Source organism: Opisthorchis viverrini (genome assembly GCF_000715545.1).
Source record: "Opisthorchis viverrini unplaced genomic scaffold opera_v5_17, whole genome shotgun sequence".
NCBI lineage: Eukaryota > Metazoa > Platyhelminthes > Trematoda > Opisthorchiida > Opisthorchiidae > Opisthorchis > Opisthorchis viverrini.
Genome location: NW_008751673.1, coordinates 2611218 through 2633054, shown reverse-complemented (window position 1 = coordinate 2633054; position 21837 = coordinate 2611218). Strand labels below are relative to the sequence as shown.

Here is a 21837-nt window from a genome sequence, read left to right as displayed (position 1 = left end):
GTAAGGCAGCGAATTGTTGGGTTTCACATCGGAACTGATGTCCACTGGCCCGAAATTAGGTGTGATGCGCGGTCCAGATGACGAGCACCGCAAAAAACAGTTTGGAAAGCCAAAGTCAGAGTGTAAGATGTACCGCGCATAAAAGTGACAACTCAACAGTCAGTTCTTTGGTGTTACGGTTGCTCTTGTCACTATGAAGCCGGAATGCTGCTGACTAGGGCAACCGTGGACGAAGAGGCTGGACCAGAAGAGCAAAAAGTGAGAGCTACTGAATTGGGAGGAATACCGGTAAGCGGGAATCATCAGGGTGGATTGACAGAAGGGTATGCACTTGACTGCGACATGTTGACACTTCGGGTGTCCTCAGTCTCATCGCCAATTTCGTGAAGGCTTCCATACTGGACGAATTTTATCAAATGACTGTTACCCTTTTATAATTTGGGTTGGGACTTCGCTAACAGTGCTCAATATGGTGGACACTCTCCCGACATTCGAGAGACGTGGTCGGAAAACCGCACATCGTCACTATGCTGGACGCGCATTCGGCCACTGCCGGATATTCGTTTACGTATGACTCCATTTTTGATTCGATGGGTCGGCTTGATACAGCACTGCTAACTGGGAGAAGAAACGTCCGCGGAACAGATAGGTTACCTAATTTTAGGAGGTGGCCGTATACAAGGGCTATAAGCCTCAACAATTTAACATCTTTTCGGTGCCACAGAATAGAAGGACACCTCGGTAATTCTTTAGGGTATTCAATGCGCAGCCTAAAAACAATAATCCAACACTTGCTAATTGAGTGAACAGGTAGACGCTTTCCAGCAGACTACCGGTTTTTCTGAAGAATTTGGAGTAATCTCTACCCGGTCTCCCAGCGTGAATTTCCACTCTGAAGACACGTATTGAAGGTCACAAAGACCCACCGTCCTATCTTGGAGATTCGACAGTGTTTGCATTTAAGGTGGGGAAGAGACAGAAAGGACTATGTCATCTTGCCATTCAATATCTGGTAAGAGACCAATCTTGGTGTGGAGAGCGCCTGAGACACTTTTTCATATATTCATTCTGCTCTCCAAATGGAAAATGTTCGTAAACTATTGACATTTGGTGGAGCCAATAGTTTCACAAGGTGTTCAGAGCTACCGCACCAGAAGGTAACCCTTGAATACTTTCATCGGACCCGCCCAAGAAAGACGAAGGTTCTATGAAATACACCATTTGCCAGGAGATACACGTGGATTGTCCAAACACCGGGTACATTGGAAGGTAAGTTGCATGCTCTTTCACAGAACATCTGCTGTAACCCTATAGCGCCATACCTTTTACTTATGGTCCGTGGGAAAAACCGATCGATCGTGCAAACTCTGTTAACTATCTTTTCTGATTTTGCCATCCGGGTCGAAACAGAGAAAGCTACTAAAGTGATGCGGTATGAAGCGAAATATAGCCGTCTGTATCATCTGTATTACTTGTGCGACTGCACTAACTCCAACCCTGTCAAACTGAACTGGTGAGTAAGGAGTGTATCAACTGTCTGCTGTAAATGTTTCTGTGAGCTGGTGGTCATCAACGCCAACTTATTGGGGTAAAACTACGTTCAACGTGATACAGGTTAACCTTTATCACCCAGTTGCACAGCACAGCTATCCGATATCCAGGTTCAGCTTAAGCCGTTGTTTGGAAGCCCAATTAATATGATTCTAACGACTGACAATACACATGGCAGCACTGCATCACGTGTTGATACGGCTCCGCATGTGATGTAACTTGAAAAAGGTGCCCTCCAAAGGACCAGGGTGCGATTAAAGTGCTAAAGGTTTTGAGCATAGACTTTGGGTGATGCCGAGGTTCTTAAGGATGGTTTCCCTGTTTATGGACAGTCAATTTTTAAAAAAACTAATTTTCCACACAGAAGATGCTTCTCTAAGGTCAAAAGAGTTCAAAGGCGATCCAGCCTCTTCATCTTCTCCAGCTTGAGATGTCAGTAGACCTGTAGGACGACAATCGCGTACTGGTATTAGACTTGAAACTTTAGTTCGTTTGGTTGCTGCGTCCGAACTCGTCAAAAACTGCCCGAGCAACATGTGCATCCAGTCAGCAAGTTTCAACAAGTCTTATGGTTTGTTTCGTGATTACTTAGCACCTACAATCAAGCCGTTTGAACCGCTAAATGCACCTTCCGTATATGAATAGGTAAAGTTTCGTAATGCCCATACGCCGCCATAGTCAGTCTTGATATGCAGCCTTCAGGTTTCGACGATCGATGGCGTCTCTCGATAAATATCCGCGTCGGTTGGGCCATTCAGTGGGTCCGCACATCTGCACCAGCCAAAACGGACGTAGTTTTTCACCCTACACCTCGAAAAAAGACGTCCGATTTGGTCAGCTCGATAGGACTTAAGGTTGGATTCGGCCGATTTTATTTTCGTTTACCGAAATGCTCATTGAACAGACCATCAACTCGATTAGATCCAGGTCAGTAAAATAGCCGTGTCGTGCAAACCTATGTCGTTGTTGCTTATGTGCACAGAAATAATTCAATTCGGGTGCATCCAACAACAGTGAGAGGTCTCGCTGGGGTCACCCTTAGGCCCCGTGCTAGCCATATTCATGACAGAAACGAAAATTGAAGCACCCACGAATTTTTCAGCCTCGGAAGAGCTGATAAAAATGTGCGGAGATTTCCCGAACTTTTACACAGACCAACATGAGAATCTAGTTCATTTTAGAAGTGGCTGATAACACAGCCTTTTTAGATGTGAAAGCAGAGACAGCTGAATGGGAGAAGGCCCGGTTAGGGTACAAATAATATGTAAGCCAGATGCCCCGGAGACGGAGGTGCAATTAGCCGGTCAGAACGGAAAGCCTGAAAGGCTTGCGCAGCAGAATTTGCACGCAACACGGGGTCAATTCCAGGATAATTAGGACAGAAATGAATCTATCCGAATCTGCCTTTCAAATAGGATGTCAACAAACTAAACAGACGAAAGTACCTCCGGTGTAATACCTAAGAACTACTACTCAGAGCGTTGTCCTTCAATACCGTTTCGGTCTAAACCGCACGAATTACAGTCACTTTCTGTTCTCGTCTTTTGTAACTACTATTACCATCAAATGCGTGAAGTTGGAATGGAATATGGGGAATGAAATCGAAAAGCTTGGGCTTTGTGACATAAACTTAGGTGAGTGTTTGATAGGAAATACCGCTCTAAAGTTTTGTTCCATCAAATACTCGAACACACTTCAAAGCGTCTGATGAATGGCAACGGAAGACTAGTTTTCAGCGTTTTCACAAGCCTTGGTATTACCGATAATACCAACGATGGAAAATCAGAACTATGCATTCAGTCTTCCAAACTGCTACTGTCAACAGCTTAAGCGTGGCAGTTGAACTTCTCACTGTGTGCGCATAATTCAACATGCAATGTTTACGCTGCTCATAGTACCACGGGTACATCGAAGGTTGGCGCTAACCCAAATAGACTATCTCGCACAAATATCCATCCATCGAACAATGGGTGCTTGTGTTACAAGCAAATTCCACAGTGTATATGATTCACTGAATAGTCCCTTTCATTTACGAAGTGGCTTTCAAAGTAAACACCCAGAGAATTACTAAAGAAAGGTAGGGCATTGTAAGTTCCCGTTACTCTGGTTACACTTCAAACAAGTCCATAGTGTGGACCACTGCACGAAGGTAGTGTTGTATCGACTCTATCATTGGACTTATTTAGTAAGGAAACGCAGACTGCTATAGCTATTCAAAAAGCATAACCATGGAGAATTCGGTGAAAATTCAATATCAGAACGTGAGAATGAGTTCGGCGAGAGTTTGACAGAAGCGTCGTTTACAAGTTTGCTTGAATCGAGAATCCCAGGGGGCCCGCCAGACAACCGTTGTTTATCAAAGAAAACCTCATTAATCACAACCGGCTTTTATTTACACGGGAATAGGGAGAAGGCTTAACTCAATCCACAACCGTAGGGCGAAGAAAATACCGGGACCGCTTGTACACACACAGATTCTGGTGAGGAACGGAACAAAACATATGTAGCTTGATAAGAAATCACGGGTATTTAAAACGAGAGCACAATATATCAAGGTACAATTGTCAACAACATATGAACAGGAAGATTTTCACGAAGGACATTGTAATGAAAGGGGAGCGGTGAAAAGTCGGGAAACTACCTATCCATAGGTTTTCATCAATTAGCTTGAGCCATACAGTCGCTTTGAGGAAGCAACATTTCTGTTCTCCTATCTCATAATAATTGCCCGTCACTTAAGATTGCTCTGTCGATTTTTCGCGCCTCAGACATGACATTTGTATGAACTCCGAAAAACCTTGTGCGAATTTCTCCATCCATATCAGCGTACGTGTTGTCAAACAGACAAAAAACCTCCTTTCATTCTAACCTGCCTGTCCATTGTGTAGCGAGCTGTGAATCGCTCACTTATAGCTTATTCCCACTAGTGCCAGTTTGTCAAACCACTACGGATGCCATTTCATGAAGCGTCCCCCTACTTTGTTCCCGCAAGGGGACTTGAAGAATTACCTACAATGGACCTTCGTGATCCGAATACAAGATTGGTTTGAATCCTAATCATACCATCAAAAGCAACACCCAGTGAGAGGTCTGAAACCATTTTAATAATGTGGTTGGTGTCAAACTTCACACAGCAAAATATACGTTCAGGCGGTCAGCGAAACAGAAAGAAGCTGCAACGGTTAGGTTTCGCTAATAAATCCAAACATGGATTTTGGCTTCACATACATACGATAGCTATTCAGAAAGCAGTGATTACTGGCGGAAATCTCTTTCAGTAAACTCATTCATAGGGTCGTTCCAAGAGTTAGAGGGAGCGACTAGGGGTAAACACGTAACTGTCTTTTAGCGAAGAGGGATGCAATGTTGCAAAGAGAGCGAAGAAGTTTAAGGTGTATTTCCACACTGTGAGAACTTCACTAAGAGGCTCACGGAAATAACTGAGGTATCGCTAGGTGCAATGTGTCTTGTTGGTGTCTTGTGTTGCTTTACACGATAGTGATTCAATCCTACCTGACCCCTGGTAAAAATCGCACATAACTGTTGGTGCCACCATAGATCACAACCTACCTTGAGCATTGAGCAGATAGTGTTCCTCGGTAGCCCATTCAAAGATAACTCTGTCAGCCGTTCCTGTAGGTCCTTCATCCGGAACGAAGATTGCTGTTCGAAGACGTCAAAAATCGCATCCCGGAGCTGCAAATAGGTATGGACAATGGAAAGAGCTCGTATAGTACAGGTACAATGAAATCAAAAGAAAAATGGACGTCTTCTATAATACTATGGTTCACACAAACCTCCAGGAGCTGTAGAAAATTGAATTCGCTAACCCGTTGGTCGCGGTTTTTTTTCAGACGTCGGGAAAAGGCGGCTGATTGTGAAGACGGAGTAACTCCCCCAACAGTTCTTTGCGTTTAGTTCTGCTCACCAACCCCACCAGGAGTCAACACTTTGGAATTGTCTCTAATTTCCACTTATTTGGACAACTTCACCCCTAAATTATCTATTAGAAGTCTTTTCTGGATCAGTTGCCAAATAAACACATTAGGAAAGCGGGAGACCACTGTGATGCAAATAAACTGACAGCCGAGAGACGAATGGTTGGGGTTCATATGTACTATGTGTACTTCATTAGTTTCGTGACGATCACATGCTTCAGGCGACAGGTTCTGCGTCAAGTCCGCTACAAACACGCTTGAGTTCGTTTTTCGCTTCGTCGCCAGGCCATTGTATGGTTCGCTTTCCGGTAGGCGATTTTATGTCTCAACAGGATTAAAGTTTTGAAAAGCATCTGTCTCAATTAGCTTTTTTGTTCATTCAGAACTCCATCTCCAAACTGAAGTAGGGCTTTACTATCATTCAGCAGACTAGCAAAGACAGGATGATGCCCTTGTTTCCTCAGCAAAGTAAAGCTTTCCTTTAATTCCTCGATATCGTGAGTCAAAGTAATCCAGACGTAACTTTTTTTCTACTGCTTGGAAAAGTAAAAATACCCCTGCACTCACAGCTTTGGTTCGCATTCCCACGTATTCTACTAGGACTTCTGATGAGTAGAACTTTCTCTCATGTATGTGTATGCCTTAGGGTTTCCACTAAAACTGTGGATGTGTAATCCTCGCAGATAATTCTACCGGAGATTTCCACTTATGGGTCTTCGAAACCAGCACTAGAATATTGCGATCAATATAAGTTTTATGAAGCATTCGTAGTAATTGTGTTGTAAATCGTGTGGTATACTCAACGGTCACCTCTAAGACATTCCTACAGGAATTCACCGACGTGGATGTTACCACGAAACTGACAAATCACAAACAGTGCGGAGCGCCTGAACATGAAATCTAAATTCTTCAAAGGCGCTGTGGAACGATCTTTAGTGGGACTTGTCATCTTGCTTAAAGTGCCAGTATAATCACTTTTCATCAGACGAAGCAGTGTTAGATTCAAAGGCTTGTCTTACATCAATGAACCAAATGAGTTGAAATGGAAGCTCGTGGAAAGCCCTACTTGCTTCATTGGCTTACCATTCGTCGATCTTCGGAGACAGCTCCGCATTCATTGCCAGCAACACGTGTGGCGAAAAGTGGCTCCTCTGGCCGGGCATCAGAAGATGTCGGCCAAACAACACGCAGCTGTCTTGCGTCAGTGTGGCTGAGAGCCTCCAAGATTTTCGGTTTGAGCAGCTCCCGTTCTGCTTCCGAACCTGGTGGTGGAAGTGGTTCCTCATCTGCAAGAAGCTCCTGAAGGAAGTTCGCTGACTGGTTGTGAATAGGCATGGGAAGGCGGTACCTGTTAGAGATGCAGGTCGTTCGCCCTTGGCTTTCGTAATAAGCAGGATCTAAACATGACTATGCAATAACAACCCATATCTAGTTCAATTAGAACTGTCGGAAGATGAAAGGGCACTCAGCAGCGCAAATGCCATTGTGTGCTATTAAAACCAAACAAGCATAGGATTTACGTTCTCAAACTTCTCTCATACGCCTTGTTTCAGGATGTTCTTCACGGTTCCTAGCCAAAACACGAGGGATAGGGAAGAAAATAACAATTGGGCTTGGATTTGCCCCGCTAAAGGCCCATCAGCTTCTTGATTTTTAACGTATCAGTAGAGGATGTCTCACCCTGAAACCAGAGACAGTCACCATAAAGCAAAGTTACGGATACCGAATGCGGCTATTTGTAGATGACATTGGTATTCTCTATGAAGTAATCCCTTTAATCAAGCGTTTTCTGGGTGATAATAGGTTTCTGATGAACCACAAACTCAACAAACTGTGCAACATACGGAATGTGTCCTTTAGCTGGTTCAACCACGCGACCAACTAATAGTAAGTGCATCATCATCATCAAAGACAGCAACATCAGTGTTGACATTGATGCTTCACTGCCGTAAGTATATGCACTACCACAGAAAGGACTATTGTGATTTTAGGTGAGGGCTGTGAGTACTGACACAGTATACCAAAGCAAAGTACAGCATTGTGATACACTACTCTCGACTGCTTCAGCAAGCAATGACGTAAGATGTCACAGAGCTGACACAATCTGCACCCATCTAACACCGTGGCATAAATCATCTTATATACTCCGCAATTAACACACAACAAGATAGCTTAAATCGTAAGTCTTGTTGGATGATGGGAGATGAGTTAACCAAAAGACTTCAGATACGTGCGTGTTTTTTGTCCTTCAGGATAAAGTGTTTCTGTAAAGTTTGACTACTACCGCTCAATGAATGCGGTTAGACAATAATGGTCACCTGCAATCGAGAAAGACAGCTGGCCGAATTGATTTCAAGCCTCAATCACTGCTCAAGTTTGGGGTCGAACAGGCTAAATGAAGACGAACATGAGCAGCAACTCATGTTTGTCAAATATGAACTGCATTTGTGGTAACGGCAGACGCAACAATCCAATGAGGAAAATTGCACAGGTACAATACAGCTGATCATCAGAAACGATGGGCATGACTAGTCATTGAGTTTATTGTTTTATGGTCGGATGATAAACATATTAAGGGAACACGAGCCATTGTGCTCAGATAGGCAGTATGTTGACAGCACCCTCGTCAGTAAGGGTAAGTTCATCGCTGTGGACCGTTGCCGATTGGTGACTGTTTCATCTACGGCTAGTCCGGTTGTCATTAATTTAGTTTGGAGAAATCATCACCATACTGAAGCGGTGTAGCGATGCTGGAATTTCAATAAGTCAAGCATCTAAAAACACTTCTCAAGCTGCAAAGCAGCTCTCACACAGTAGCTTCAAACGAGTAAGATCGCAATAGAAGATTGTGTTTCCAGTTTTCTATCTTTCCAGGAATCAGGATCTATATTACCTGAGTGATTTTAGCTAAAGCAGACAGACTGATAATCGGGACCATGCTTAGTTTTTCCTGCACAAATGCAACGAGCCGGCTGTCTGGTGCGGGATGTTTGGGAGGATTCGATAGGGAGTCGTTCACGTGATTCAGATCCATAGGCTCTTCCTTGACGGAAAGTATGAATGAAGCGATTCCATCCACTTCTCCGGGAACTGGTCGCACACAAGGACTGGTCGGTTCCGGCTTGCAGACTGGAGATGAACAGACTGCAATAAATAAAGAAATGAGGCAGTGCTACTTCGGTAAACTAGGTACCCTGCACTTCCATGTAGTAACTGAGATAAGGGAAAAACCGCCATTAAATGAATGAAGTAAGTAGACCAGGATAATTGGGCGGTATAATAAACTAAAACAAATGGGTCCTTTGGACGTTTGAGTGACCGGGCGGACTGGAGACCAATTGTGACTAGCTGGCATAACCACTTTCTATTAGTCCATAAAACTAAGGTTGCTTTAAAAATTATAAGAAAACCGATCGAAGCGCAAATATTGAAGAGCTATGGACTTGTACAAACTGATGCAATGTGCATCAGGAGAGATTGGGTCTACCAGTAAGAAATGGACTACTAAATTTACTCAAATGTATTAGCGAAGAATCCAAAAAAGAAATTGTTCCAATATGGATCTGCGGGGTCTACCTTTGACAAAACAAGTCAAAAACCAAGCCATCCATACATCGATTCTGTCTAGGATGAGGAGTTCGCTGGTTTCATCCTCGAATTGTGGAAACGCGCTTGTGTTTGCCTATCCTATCAGAAATAAATGTTTCAATGCGGCTGGAGAAGTCAAGACAATTTCCCACCTAATAACATATAACTGACCATCGATCAGAGTTGACAAATAACTGATCCTTGTGTAAAAAATTACAGCAGGTTACCTCGGAAGTGAAAAGTAGAGATGAGAAGTCCGTGCTGACGTGAAAAGTTTTGGAATCAACAACAGAACAAATTTTGATCCCACCCAGTCTGAACTTTACACTTTAGGGGTATAAAGCCCATGCCAAACCAAGAGATGGAATTACTCAGGTTATTTTCAATAATTTGGATTTTTGAAGGATCTAAGCCAAGGAGAGCAATGCTGTCCCAGGAACATTTCAGAGAAAGGTAGAAAAATTTCAATTAGCGTACCGATAACAAAGTTGAAGAGAAAAGTGAAAAAAGGCGGTTTTGTGGACTAATGAACTTAGGCGAAAGTCTGCCTCGTACGCGTCCACAGGAGTTCGCATACAGTGCCTTTATAAGGGATATAAATATGAAAGGGACACACTCGACCTCCAGATACCGCCAGTTCCTCACGAGCAGCATGGTCAACAGCAGCCTTCAGGTCAATAGAAACGATCAACGTGGGACGTTTGAAATGAACTCCAACTCGACAAGCGTCCAGAGCTGGCAGTTGATTGTACTAAACTGTTGCTCACGAGGAATGCCTTCGCGGGCCCCCTTCGAACTGGTCTCTTCCAGGATTGCCGTATTGACGTTATTTTTCAGTGGAAATTTCACAGTAACAACGCAAAACCACTGGAGATTATTGCCTGGAGCAGATCATTCGGCGTTTTATAAATTGTACTAGGAACAGACAATCGAGCATAGACTTCTCCGAAATAACATCGGTCGATTTTCGATATGAAGCAAGCTCTCGACGAACCGAAAGAAGACAGCAGCACAAGCGTCTCAAAGTAGCGCAAACAAGTGTACAAGATCCATATCCTGAAGCCCTGTGAAATCCATCCAGAGTAAGGGTGCTCAGACATCAGGCACCTCGTTAAGCCAACCCTATGTGTGCTGACTAGCTCATTTGCCCTCGTGGAGCAATTTAAATTGACAGGACGACGGGGGCTTTGTGAAGAGAGGCATCTTGACACATTTTTGTGGCCGGCAAACAGGGGCAAGTAACAATTCTTTTTCAGTATATCCAACAGAATGGGGACATCGAGATTTTGAGAGGGCATTTACCAGATTGGCTCAAAATTACCAGAGGAAAGGACCAGCGCCCTTCTTGGGACTCAGCGGGTAGGCGTAGGCGCAGTTTCCATCGACTTCATGTTACACTTAAACAACAAATCGTGTCCAACCGGCGAAGTATAATAATTGGCAAAGTTGGTGTTCAAACCTGGAAACTTAATGAATACCAACTGAGGCCTCGCTTACAAATAATTTCAAAAGAGAGGTTCAGGTGCGAATCAATCCAGTCTCCCGTTAACATCGAATAAATTCTCAGATGAGTGAAATTCGCCGACGGCGTACAACTTAGTTTTCAAGTAGGGCATGCAGTGGATGAATACTTCTGTGTTCTCCAACTCGTCTGTCTCCGAACGTCAAAGCAATGTAACTTGTACTGGATTTCACTACGCTTTATGAGAATTTACGACTGTCGTTTCTGAATAGCTTCCATTGACGCTATTTGCGTACCTTGCTTGTTTGGGTCCTGTGCTTCATTTCACAATTGCTCCCTGAATGCAACTGCGAAATAGTCCCCATGAAGTATCGCCTTCCAACATGTATTTAGTTAGGTTCATGGATGCTCTTCCGGTACCGCATTTCGCGACATAGACCTTACTCCACGACAAACCACGAGTGATCCAAAACTATATCTTAAACTGAAAGATCGACTATTGGTGTTCTGTTTGCACCAGCATTCGTTATATCAAACTTGTGGATAGATGACGGACATGTAGCAATAAGCTGCCATCGCACGATGTCACACCAGAGTTAGTGTTGAGAAGGTGGGAGTTACGCCTAATCATGTCCAATGCAGATCAAGATAAAGCTCAACACATTTGAAATACGAATATCTCCTTAGTTTTGAATTCGCAATCTTTTTTCAGTCAGACGAACTGGGTTTTACGGGTCTCGAGTCACTTGATCCGTTCAAGCGTCGAATTGTGCCTCATAACTTACATCGATCAAAAACGCCATGTGCTACTCGAAACATGTGGGTTTCTACTGTGTTTTTATGCGGGTAGACAGATTCACGGGAGGCAAGTCAATCCTTGGGGGTACAAAGTCGCTGACTCCGTAGAGGTGAATCTTGGACTATCCAGGGATGAGAAATCCCAAGGGAATCCAGCATGCAATACGCGGTATGGACACTTCCGAGTAGCAGCCTCTTATTTTTATTTATCCTTTGGGGGGAGGCGGGGGATAGACGAACTCCTCTGGAGGAATACAGTGTGAGCTCCATGAACTTCCAGGTACCGGACACGACCGCGGTAACTAAGCTTCAAAATTGGTTGACTGAAACTTGAAAAGGGTTAGTCAAAAGTGAACAAGAACAAGGAACGAAAGAAGCCATTAGGATTCTCGATAACCGCAGTGATAATGAATAAAAGTTCGTGCATAACAAAATGACGGCATGCTGTTTCAATTCGCTAAGCCCAAACAGGACAAAATGTGTATTACGGTACCAGCACCTTTCAGGCTCCGGTTGAAAAGAAGCTGTGTTAAAGTATAAGCTATGTGTCAACTCACCAGTTTCACTCGTTTCCGGATTAACTGGCGATACTGCTTGAAGAATTGGAGACTCGCGGTGAGGTGTGGTTTTCTTGCGGAGTACTTGCTGCTTACTGATTGGGGTTGTCGTTAGTGATGTGAGGGGTGGAGAGAGAATTTTCGAGACCGGAGGGCTGGTTGGAACAGAGAAGGTGTGGGGATCAGGTGTGGGTATACGCGGTTCAATGCCTTTGCTGGGCAACTGTAACTGTGGCATTTGAATCGGGGAAACCACGGTTGATGTGGCAGACAAGCTCTGAGTTCGTGCGCGCTTTCTAGCCGGTTGGCACGATACGTTCGATTCAGATTTATCACCCGACTCTGAAGTTTGTGAAAGACTGAGCTGACGTCGCCGTCGGGAGGTTGTGGGTGTTTTTCTTCCACCTGAGGAGACATGAACCCCCGAAATTAGAGAGCGGATTTCCAACTCTGCCTCAGACTCACTTTCGGAAGAGATTCGGCCGGAACAGCGACGCCTCCGACGTGTTCCATCTGTGTGTGGAACAAAAAATCCATATGCGATACAGAATACAGAGCGCCAAAGTGGAATGTACCGATGGAAGATATCATTATCTGTTATGCTGTATTATCGCCTTCAATAAACAGGAGCACACGTGCACCAACTTATTGGGCGAGACGGACAACGGCCATCAGTTGAAGCTAAAAAGGACACCTGTCATTCTGGGCAGCATTATTTCCGCATTCGAAAAGTTCCATAACACCTTAATTCGGTAGATGAAATGTCCTAAGCCGCACTATGTAATTGGGGACGTGGAGAAAAACACACCAGGTGGATGTAGACGAGCGCTTCTTAGTTTGGTGAACTTTGAGTCAAAATCGTTATGCGTGATGCGCTAAGTTAAGTCAGGAGGTTCTTATCGGTTGATTCCAACAGGAACATATGTGATGTACATGTGAAAATCTGCTAGTGCAAACCAATGTATCCTGTTCAGGTAATGAATATCCGAACTACAGCACAGCTCTTCAAGTTTAGGAGTGGCCTCCCAAAACATGGTCAGAAGAACGTATGCGACAACATTTCAGTCAGCCCCAACCACTGGGGACAAATCGATCCATACGAAAGACCAACAGAATACGGACGAAAGGTGAATCCCCTTCGCACTAATCATTGGTGATAGAACGTTCATTCTACAAAACGGAAAGCTCGACATCTATCACTTTATGATGTACTTAAGAGCCAGTGTGAGAACAAACAAGTAGAATATATGTAAGTGAAATAGAGAATCAGTTAAAGTAAAACGGTATATAATGAAGGCGAAGTAAAGTAGGACAAAGGTACCATACGTTAAACAAGAAACCAGTCGGCAGCACAAAACTGCTTCAGACCGTTGAAGCTTCCGATTGACTGAATGACGACCAAAGCAGATGATCACTAGAATAATGTTTAACATAATCATCATTGTCAGCTGTAATAACCGCGTACTCGTCGTACAGTGGTTGTGACTGCCGCAGTTTCGTTCACCGATGATTTCTTTTTTTTTTGGGGGGGGGGGGGGCAGGTAGCTGCGCATTGCAAGCGGGGGCTGATAAATTGATGATAAATTGGTGCATAAATCCAGCACTGTCAGCGGGGGGGGGGTTGGAAAAGGAGCTATGCATTGGAGGCAATAGCTTGGATGCACGAGCGCCAGTGAGGGCGCGACTGGGCCATGTCTGACAATGTCTCTAACATACAATGATAGAAAGAAAGCAAACGTCTGAGAAATAGTCAATGGTCACCTTGGTGCGAGACTCTGCGTAAAGCCAAGCTGAAAGCTTCTTGGTACATTTGGAATTCTGTTATTGAAATTAACTCCCTAGATGACTGTCCTCCGTCAATTCTGTATCCCTAGCGAAAAAGGACAAATAGGATGTTACATGAACTCACCTGAAACAAGACGTTCTAATTTCAGCTGTCCACAAAGCTGTCGAATTCGTGCTTCCCAGGTAAGGTGTTGTTGTTGAACCACATCTGGATACCTGAGACAAAGAAGAGGTGATGGTGGTATCGAAAGAAATTATGGAAAATGAATCCAGCACTCTCTAAGACAGAAAAACACATTCGATTTTGGAGCACAACAGGCTTCTAGTAGATGAGCCAGAGAAAGTTTATGAGTGGTCCGGTGATCGATTTGTTGATTCTTGCGTGGTCACGCTGTGGATTAGAACCCTATCTGAGCTCATTTGATGTTGGCTTGTGGAGTGAATGGGTACACATCAAAGCTAAGGTTCACTTACTTGCGAACGAAGTCAGTATCCAATGGATGGAATTCCCAGTGATTCACGTGCCCCTTCTGAGTGGCGTTCATCTTCCGGGCCACAAGCTTCAATATCTCTGTTGCTTCCAAGGCAGGCAACTGCAGTGAAAAAATGTGGGCACACAGCGCGTACTAGCTACGATAATCCGAAACCGAGCACAAGGAATAGAGCCTCGAATCAGGACAATGTACTAGTAAAACGTGCGCTGAATAGGCTGTGGCTGAAATGAGGTTGACTATGCATAACTGACGGTAGAAAGCGTATGAAGTCAGTCGCAAAGTGAAATGAACCAATTGTACATATTCGGAGATACGGATTTCAAAAATGCGCCGCGATGTGAAGCTAGAAGTTCATAGATGCATATATCTCATTCAACTTCCATAAAAAACAACTTCTCAAGAGAGCAACCACCCATTCAATGACAAAGTCCTCATTGGCAACGTCAACGTAACTGCTGGCATAGCATATTTGCACTAGCCATTCTCAAAAGATCTGCGGAACAAACCGGGTGAATGGTGATTTCAGTGGGAGGGACCCACCCGATAACAAATTGATGCATATGACTTAGGGGGCACATGACGCGTTAAGGTGGTCAAGACAAACACACGGACGCTAAGGTTTAAAAGATACGAGTTAATTTTCGATGCAAAGAGCTGATTTGGTCCGAAAATATCAGGTGCACTGGAAGTTCTGGGTCTGAAAGATCATCAACATTGATAGGAGCGATTTCTTCAGACTGATAGCACCCATCGGAATGAGTGAAAATAATTCGCATTTGGGAGTATCCAGAAGAAAGGCATCCTCATCCAGCCTATTGCATAAAGCTGTATGCATTTCACCAGTGAGATGGCTGCAAACGAACAAATGTCGGTCACAGGAGGTAGTTTATTGGATAAAGTTCAGAGTGAATTTATACATCGTGGTGCAACATATAAAAATAATGTCAAAACGTTAACCTCTAGGAGTGGAATTTATCTTTGACACGCTATTGCAGGTTAGTTTAGACCGATATCCTTGAGCTAAGTCTAGATTGTGTTTGATTAGGTCACTGCCACCAGTGTATGAATGTGCACAAACCGCGGTGAAAGATTTCCCAGCATTGCCAATGCACAGCAGCATTTTTCTGAAATCGTACTCTAATTTTTTCGTTATCGAGAGAAAGAATTAATCCAGAGCTTTCGCATGAGTATGCATGCACCCTGAGACATGGACACAGGATATAAATCAAACAATGAAGCTTGCTTCTGGTTGGACAGCAGCCGTGCCACATAACCAAAAGAAAACAGAATTTCGACGGGCACCAGAAAAAAGAAAGAGAAAAGAGAAAGTAGCTTCGAAATTCATCTTTCCGAAAAACGACGGAAGCGGTAAGTCCAACCAGACAAAATCTTTCAAACAATAACCGTGTGATCCGATTTCGTCATGCACATAAGATCATAGGTCCATATAATGCCTACTCTTCACAGTACTCCAAATGTGAAAAACAACCACTTCATCTGGACCAACCCCTCACAGCTACAAATAGCAGTTGCAGGTTACATGTTCACCTAAAATGTTTAATCACGGTCGAAATATTGAAATCTTGGGTGTACCAACAGATGTAAACTTTTCGACCAATCAAGATAGAAAAACATGGTAATTACTGTGTATCAGCTGTTCCCACAAGACCATCACTAATACACAGTGAGAATAAAACTGACTCAGTCAGTTAGTTTCGTTTTGAAGCAGTGTCAAAAGAATAGAAACAGCGAAGAAATCGATCTCCATCCACAAGAATATGTGGTGGCATCCTTCTGTTTGAAAAGATCGTAACTTACTATGACGACCATGAAATTCCATTGATTAGGAGACTGATTGGTTCAGGAGAGTGTACAAAAGCCGCTCGAATGAACAACGCCCGGTTGACAGAGCTAAGCTCGATATGACTCAGGCACGAACCTAGTGATAGGAGGGTCCGTCGTTCGAACTCAACCTCGGCATCCCAACTGCTAGTACCTAGGCTTGAGCGATATGGCACTATCTCAAGCCTCGAGCTTCAGAGTGCACGGTGAGTAGGCACCGATAAGGTGTGAAAGCTGAACGATAACTACCACTGATGACAAAAAAGTTATGCTGGAATCAAAATAGGCTCTCAAGAGTTACTACTTCCATTGATTCGAAACCACTCGAGAACCCCAATTCACTTCGTATAATGCACCGCTTCTATGGGCTGTGGCACTTCAAGCCTCAAGGTAGCGTTCACTTAGAGAAGACTGCCAACCAATGTCGCTTCGTTACTGTTGCTTACTGTGGTTTTCAAGTGACCGTTTCTTCTCCCCTACTATGCACTTCACCTAAATATAAAAAAACACGGAGGCAATACTGGACAACTTTTCTGCGGAAACCGTGAAGTCATCATTGATTTAAGGGGGAACTGTGTTGTTCTCGGAAAAGTCACCATTCACTGACATACAGTCTACAGAAGAGCATACCGCAGACTCACAAATTTTTAAAGACGGTTTCTTACTTTACTTTTCATCCCTAGACCAAATGTGCGTGGATAGCGATCATATGCAGCAGCTTCTTGTTCAATGCTGCAGTAACCTTACGGCTACGTTGATCAAAACTAAGCCCTTCAAGGTCCAATCATTCCAGAAAGACCCATGAACAGAAGCCCGATGATAACCAGCGAGTCTCCAAACTGCGAGGAATCCTGGTACAAGGTCGTCTGGAGACAAAATTACACCACTCGCTATGACATAACTTTAAAAAGTGTAAGCTGTTTTTCTCAGCACATCAATGCCTATGGGCGCAGCGAGGTTACCTTCCTCAGAGGAAGAAGGGTTTAGAAAAGATTGCCTCTAAAGCCTGCATCGTTTAACGCACAAATTGACAGCAAGGCACATAATCTAATACGGGCGAAAAGCGAGCATATCTTCTCAACAGGGCTCCAAACTTATCCGCTATGTGCAACAGCAGCAAGTGAGGGGGCCATTAGCCGCACAATGCTCTTAATTGCAAAACCTTTACAAGTGGAGTAAAACGTTTTGCGCCAAAATGTTGCATTTTGTTGCGTATGTGCTCAAACCAAAAACCATCCTAATCTACGTTCATACTTTCGCAGCTCATCAAATTTCATTGTCCACTGAAGCAGTCATACCTCTGGCGGAAAAGTTTGGCGGAATAATTTTCCCAGCATCGCTGAGACCACGGGATGCCTAAGTGGGGCTCAAAAGCTTGAACTGGTACTCTGAACTCAATCGATTGATTGCTTCAGCCCATCAGGGGCACGTCATAGCTTTCGGAAATTCAATTCCATTGTGCGAATACTGATTGCCACAAGTGAGCCGTCCACGCCTTCATCCCTACATCCTCCAGCTAGACAAGCCCCTTGCAGCTGAGCCGGTCAAGCCATTGAATAACTAGCTGCGAGATAGGTACGCGAACAAAACACCGAATGTTTCCACTGCCCTGTGAGTAAGAACTTTGAGTAAAGGCTTTCTGGTCTGTGTAACCGGGGTGTGCCATCCACCCTTGCAACTCTTCGTCAACCGATTTCCCATCTTCAACCAAACCTCTCTGATTCATTTAGTTGACTGAATGGTAGGTCTGTATGGAGATAATGGGTAACTAAAAGGTGACTAAATCTGTACATGTGATTATCTACTGAAACGACCAATAGTATTGGTTACTTTAGCTTACAGATTAATAGATTAGACAACACATACAAAACAAAAACTGTTTGATAGATTTTGCCTCGTCAGTATCAAATTACCAAAAGGAAGAGGAAACTTTTGATGCCTCTACAAGAGCAGGTTATTCACGTAACGAGCTCATTGAGAGAGATACTTGTTCCTGACATCAAAACAGAGGTTAAAAGAGTGTTCGAAATACCACCACCGTTAGCCGGCGTCCAAAAGCCTTGAACCCATTCAACCACGTCTGTCTCAATCAAAAAAGGAGCAAACGATAGCTTGAACTAGCTAGGGTGTGCAAATCAGGCGACCGATTTCCCTAAATCTTACATCTAGTAACCAGCAGATTCAGTGTTAGTGTGGTGTGGTAACAGCATGTCGGCTGAAGACAGGTATCTCGTGAATCAAAAGTGTGACCAGAAAGAGGCAAGTATCTCGTGCCCATTGACAAGGTGTTGCAAAAGACCTGATGTGAAGGACACTTCCATCGACAAAATCAGGATCAAGGGTATTCCAAATAACACCCTGGATCAGAGACTATCGAGCCTAACAAGATTATATACGAAAGACTTCAGACACCCCAATTAAAGTAGATAATTTGCTTGCGCAGTTGTGCAAGCTATCTTCTTTATGAACCACAGAAAGTTAGCCACTGAATAGCTTACCTTGGTCATCGAAGATATGGTCTTTCTGGTTAGGTGTTCGCCACGATGAAACACAGCCAACTGTGAAAATAAGATTGAAATGAACAACAGTCACTCACTAATGGGAAGCGAATATATTGAGTGAAGGCCATGATACACGAAGAACTGAACACTTACAATGTAGTCCCGTGCTCGAATCATCAGCGAACTTGGGACAGCCGCGTGTTCACTGTACATCGTAGGCGGATAGAGAAGTTCGCTGGGAAAGGAAGGAACAGGAATAGAACTCTGAAGATGCGATTTGGTAGAGACTCACCTAATTCCCCGCTTTATGTACTAATCGGAATCAGCAAGTGTTAGCGGATAAGCCATTCATACTATTTGTTTGTTCGTACCTGTTGGAACATGCGGTTCGAACGTGATCAAGTAAATAGTGCACGTAGGTGATGTCAAGTTTCAGCGTTGTCGTGCGGCGTGAGCGGATGAAAAAGTACGCACACTCGTTACTTTCAATGCTACACCAGTCGGAGTGGAGATGTATTAAAGTACCTGATGCTGATGCACACCTAAGGGAATGAGATCCCGTGGCAAAAATGCAAGGTGATATGACATTTTGCCCTAGTAAAGCTCCACTAATCTTTGCTCGTTTATTCACAATGGTGTCCGATATGAAATCCGTCAGCTACGGTACTTTGCATCGGTGTTGCAAGCAGAATCTGCCACTTACCCAAACATCTGTAGTGCACAGATTCCACGCTCAAACAGTACTCGACGGAGCAAAATGGCTCCGTACACACCAATCTCGGTACCAATGCCTGGTTGCTCCAGACACCCAGATGACATACCAGTTTTCGCATGCTTAGTTCACTAAAACGCACTAGACCTTCAGACGGTGTGCTATTAGCGAGGTAGAAACAAGTAAACCACAGGATCTCCCGACAGTTTATTACTGTTTGAGGATAACTGTTTAATGATCGGTATAGCAAAAGTGAATAAAGCAGAATGATTTAGAGGCGTCTGGAACACAAGGAATGTCCACAGAAGAAAAGATACAGTCAGCTGATCTGCGGATTGCTAATACGCTTCATCTGAGCGATCGACGTAGCTATTGTGGATTGTCCTACGGAAATCTGTCTGCCAAAATAACTTTTTCAACCATGTCAAAGTCCTCCAAGTTGGACTTAAAGTCTAAGTTCGAACCTCCTACTGAGTTTCGACAACAGAGTGAACCGAAGCCGTGTCAACCCGAAGCGTCGCTCGGCCACAACACGGTTGTGTAAGTGCGTACTTTACTCACTACTCACTATTGTTGGTCGCGGCCACATTCTGAAGCAGAATTACAGCGGTGGTTGGGAGAGAGATACTTGATTCGATACCTTATCCGAAATACAGAGTGCTATTGAAAAAAATTTGACTCCAAAAACGACGGGAAGTGAATCAGACCGAATTCTTTGCATTATTACGGACAGACTGTCTCCAAGATGGTAGAAATCTAGTCATCCAGACTAGAAATTATCTTTTGAGTACCCAACCCCATAGGTATAACCGATTCTCTGACTGACTACGTACGGCGACAGTAACGGGTATTCATGTAAGAACTATTGACTTGGGTGCCTTTAAAATTACATGCCAATACATCAAGTGACACCGACTGAAACAAGCAAAATGAGAACCCTTTAGAAACCATATTTGCTGGGCGTGTGTGAATGGAATGTAGTCAACCACTACCAAGCCACGAATCACGATAGCTTGTACTGGCGTGAACGGCAAACATCACAATCCCCCAGGGCAGTGAAGCACGTCAGTTAAAAAAGCAGGCTTTTTCTGTAGTCGCTGTTAGTGTTTATACGCCACGGCGAAACGCACACAGCAAACAAATGTGACGTGCGTGTGTGAGTTTTTGCAGCAGCTTCAAGATGTGCCGGTTTGAACAAAAAATCCACACAGCACATAATCTAACGAATGAAACCAAGACACATCAGGCCGCTCATAGTGACTGGTGCCGGAACTGTGATATAGAGTCAACACCTTGATTTCTACACCTCCTTGCATCATGAAAGTTTTCGTACTTGGTCTTCTCTTCACATTTACCTTTATCCACAACATGCTTGAGTAGAAATAGTGTGATCGGTTAAACAAAGCAGTTGTAAAAACTGTTCAGCCTTTCGCACGATTTCTCTGTATTAATATAATGCATCTGAACCATATTTTTTTATACTATTGAGGACGGTCCTAGAATAGCTAACACCCGACGCGTCAGAGACACCGGTGCTTGAACGTCAGAATTCGAAAGGAAATTGACTCAAGCGTTCTAATACTGAGGGGAATTTACCACTTCTTTTTGTTGTCTATGAAGGAAAGCGGTCGAGACGTATGTAACTGTTAAGAAAAAACGGCTTTGATGGCGAAAGACGGTAGGTTTATTCCAGTTATCTCCGATCTATGCACCCGCGCACAATACATAGATTCACATCTAATTGTCAAAAAATTTCAATCTGACGTTTTGGCTCTGGGTTGATGAGTAACTTATGTTCTTTGGTTACAAATAGGGGATAAGGTGGATGAAGTCACGAGGTAAGCACACAGCATTCTCAAGATGACTAAACAAAGTAGGGGTTAACTTCGACAGATACACTCATTTGCAAATCAATCTGTGCACCACATTCAGTTGAAGAACATCATTAATGAGAGATTGCGTTGATTCTTCCGTGAAAACCAAACTGATTTGCAACTGAGTGTATTCGTCGAAGTCAGTTCTATTTGGGTTCAGGTAGAACATTAGGTTGACGAAAACTCGGGAACTGTGCCTACCTGAGGAGCCCCAAGAAGGGCGAAACCGGTCGTGGGCTGTCGAAAAGTTTTCAGGAAGCTCGTGAGTAGCTTCCTTTAGGAAGAAATAATTTAAGAAAATCGAAAGCGTAGGAAGTGTTCTATAAGGATTTCATTTTTTTATTTTTACCGCACGTTCCAATTCTGCGCTGCAAGCAACAGTTGCTAGTCGACCACCTATTTAAGATGGCTGTGCCATACTAAATATTTCGCAAACCATTAATTCGATAGATATTAACCGCTTTTGTTTTACACTGAATTCTTTGATGCGTCAAAAAATACTTCGATTTCCAAAACGACACTACAAATACAACAAAACGCGACTTTTGATAGTAATGAACGATAATGGTCTATGAACTCATGAACCTATATCGGCAGTTCCTCTTGTGGTCTTTCTGATTACATCGGCTGGTAAACGAAGATCCGTTCATTCGACGGTATTATATTGGATATTCATGGGATCAGGGTCAAGTTATGCAGGTAGGAATTCATGTGACGAATGTATACGTTGCTGGC

General features: G+C 43.7%; 3 protein-coding genes across 3 annotated transcripts in view; 2 read left to right on the top strand and 1 right to left on the bottom strand.

Annotated features, from left to right (window-relative positions):
* Positions 1-204: 204 nt before the first annotated feature.
* T265_01601 (hypothetical protein) lies at positions 205-806 on the top strand (the record flags this gene model as incomplete). Its single annotated transcript, XM_009165660.1, has 2 exons — positions 205-288; positions 462-806. The coding sequence occupies 2 exons, from the start codon at positions 205-207 to the stop codon at positions 804-806; spliced, it is 429 nt and encodes a 142-aa protein (XP_009163924.1).
* A 3127-nt stretch (positions 807-3933) lies between these two features.
* T265_01600 (hypothetical protein) overlaps positions 3934-21837 on the bottom strand; it is a gene marked incomplete at both ends in the record, with an annotated part of 40543 nt that continues 22639 nt past the window's right edge. The window contains 9 exons of the mRNA XM_009165659.1: positions 3934-4028; positions 5122-5247; positions 6573-6806; positions 8383-8633; positions 11895-12407; positions 13804-13895; positions 14154-14272; positions 18514-18573; positions 18670-18751. Of these exons, the coding sequence (XP_009163923.1) occupies positions 3972-4028; positions 5122-5247; positions 6573-6806; positions 8383-8633; positions 11895-12407; positions 13804-13895; positions 14154-14272; positions 18514-18573; positions 18670-18751 (1534 nt within the window). The remainder of the gene's footprint in view (positions 4029-5121; positions 5248-6572; positions 6807-8382; positions 8634-11894; positions 12408-13803; positions 13896-14153; positions 14273-18513; positions 18574-18669; positions 18752-21837) is intronic.
* Positions 19524-19772, top strand: T265_01599 (hypothetical protein; the record flags this gene model as incomplete). Its single annotated transcript, XM_009165658.1, has 1 exon — positions 19524-19772. One exon carries the CDS (start codon positions 19524-19526, stop codon positions 19770-19772), a length of 249 nt encoding a protein of 82 aa, XP_009163922.1.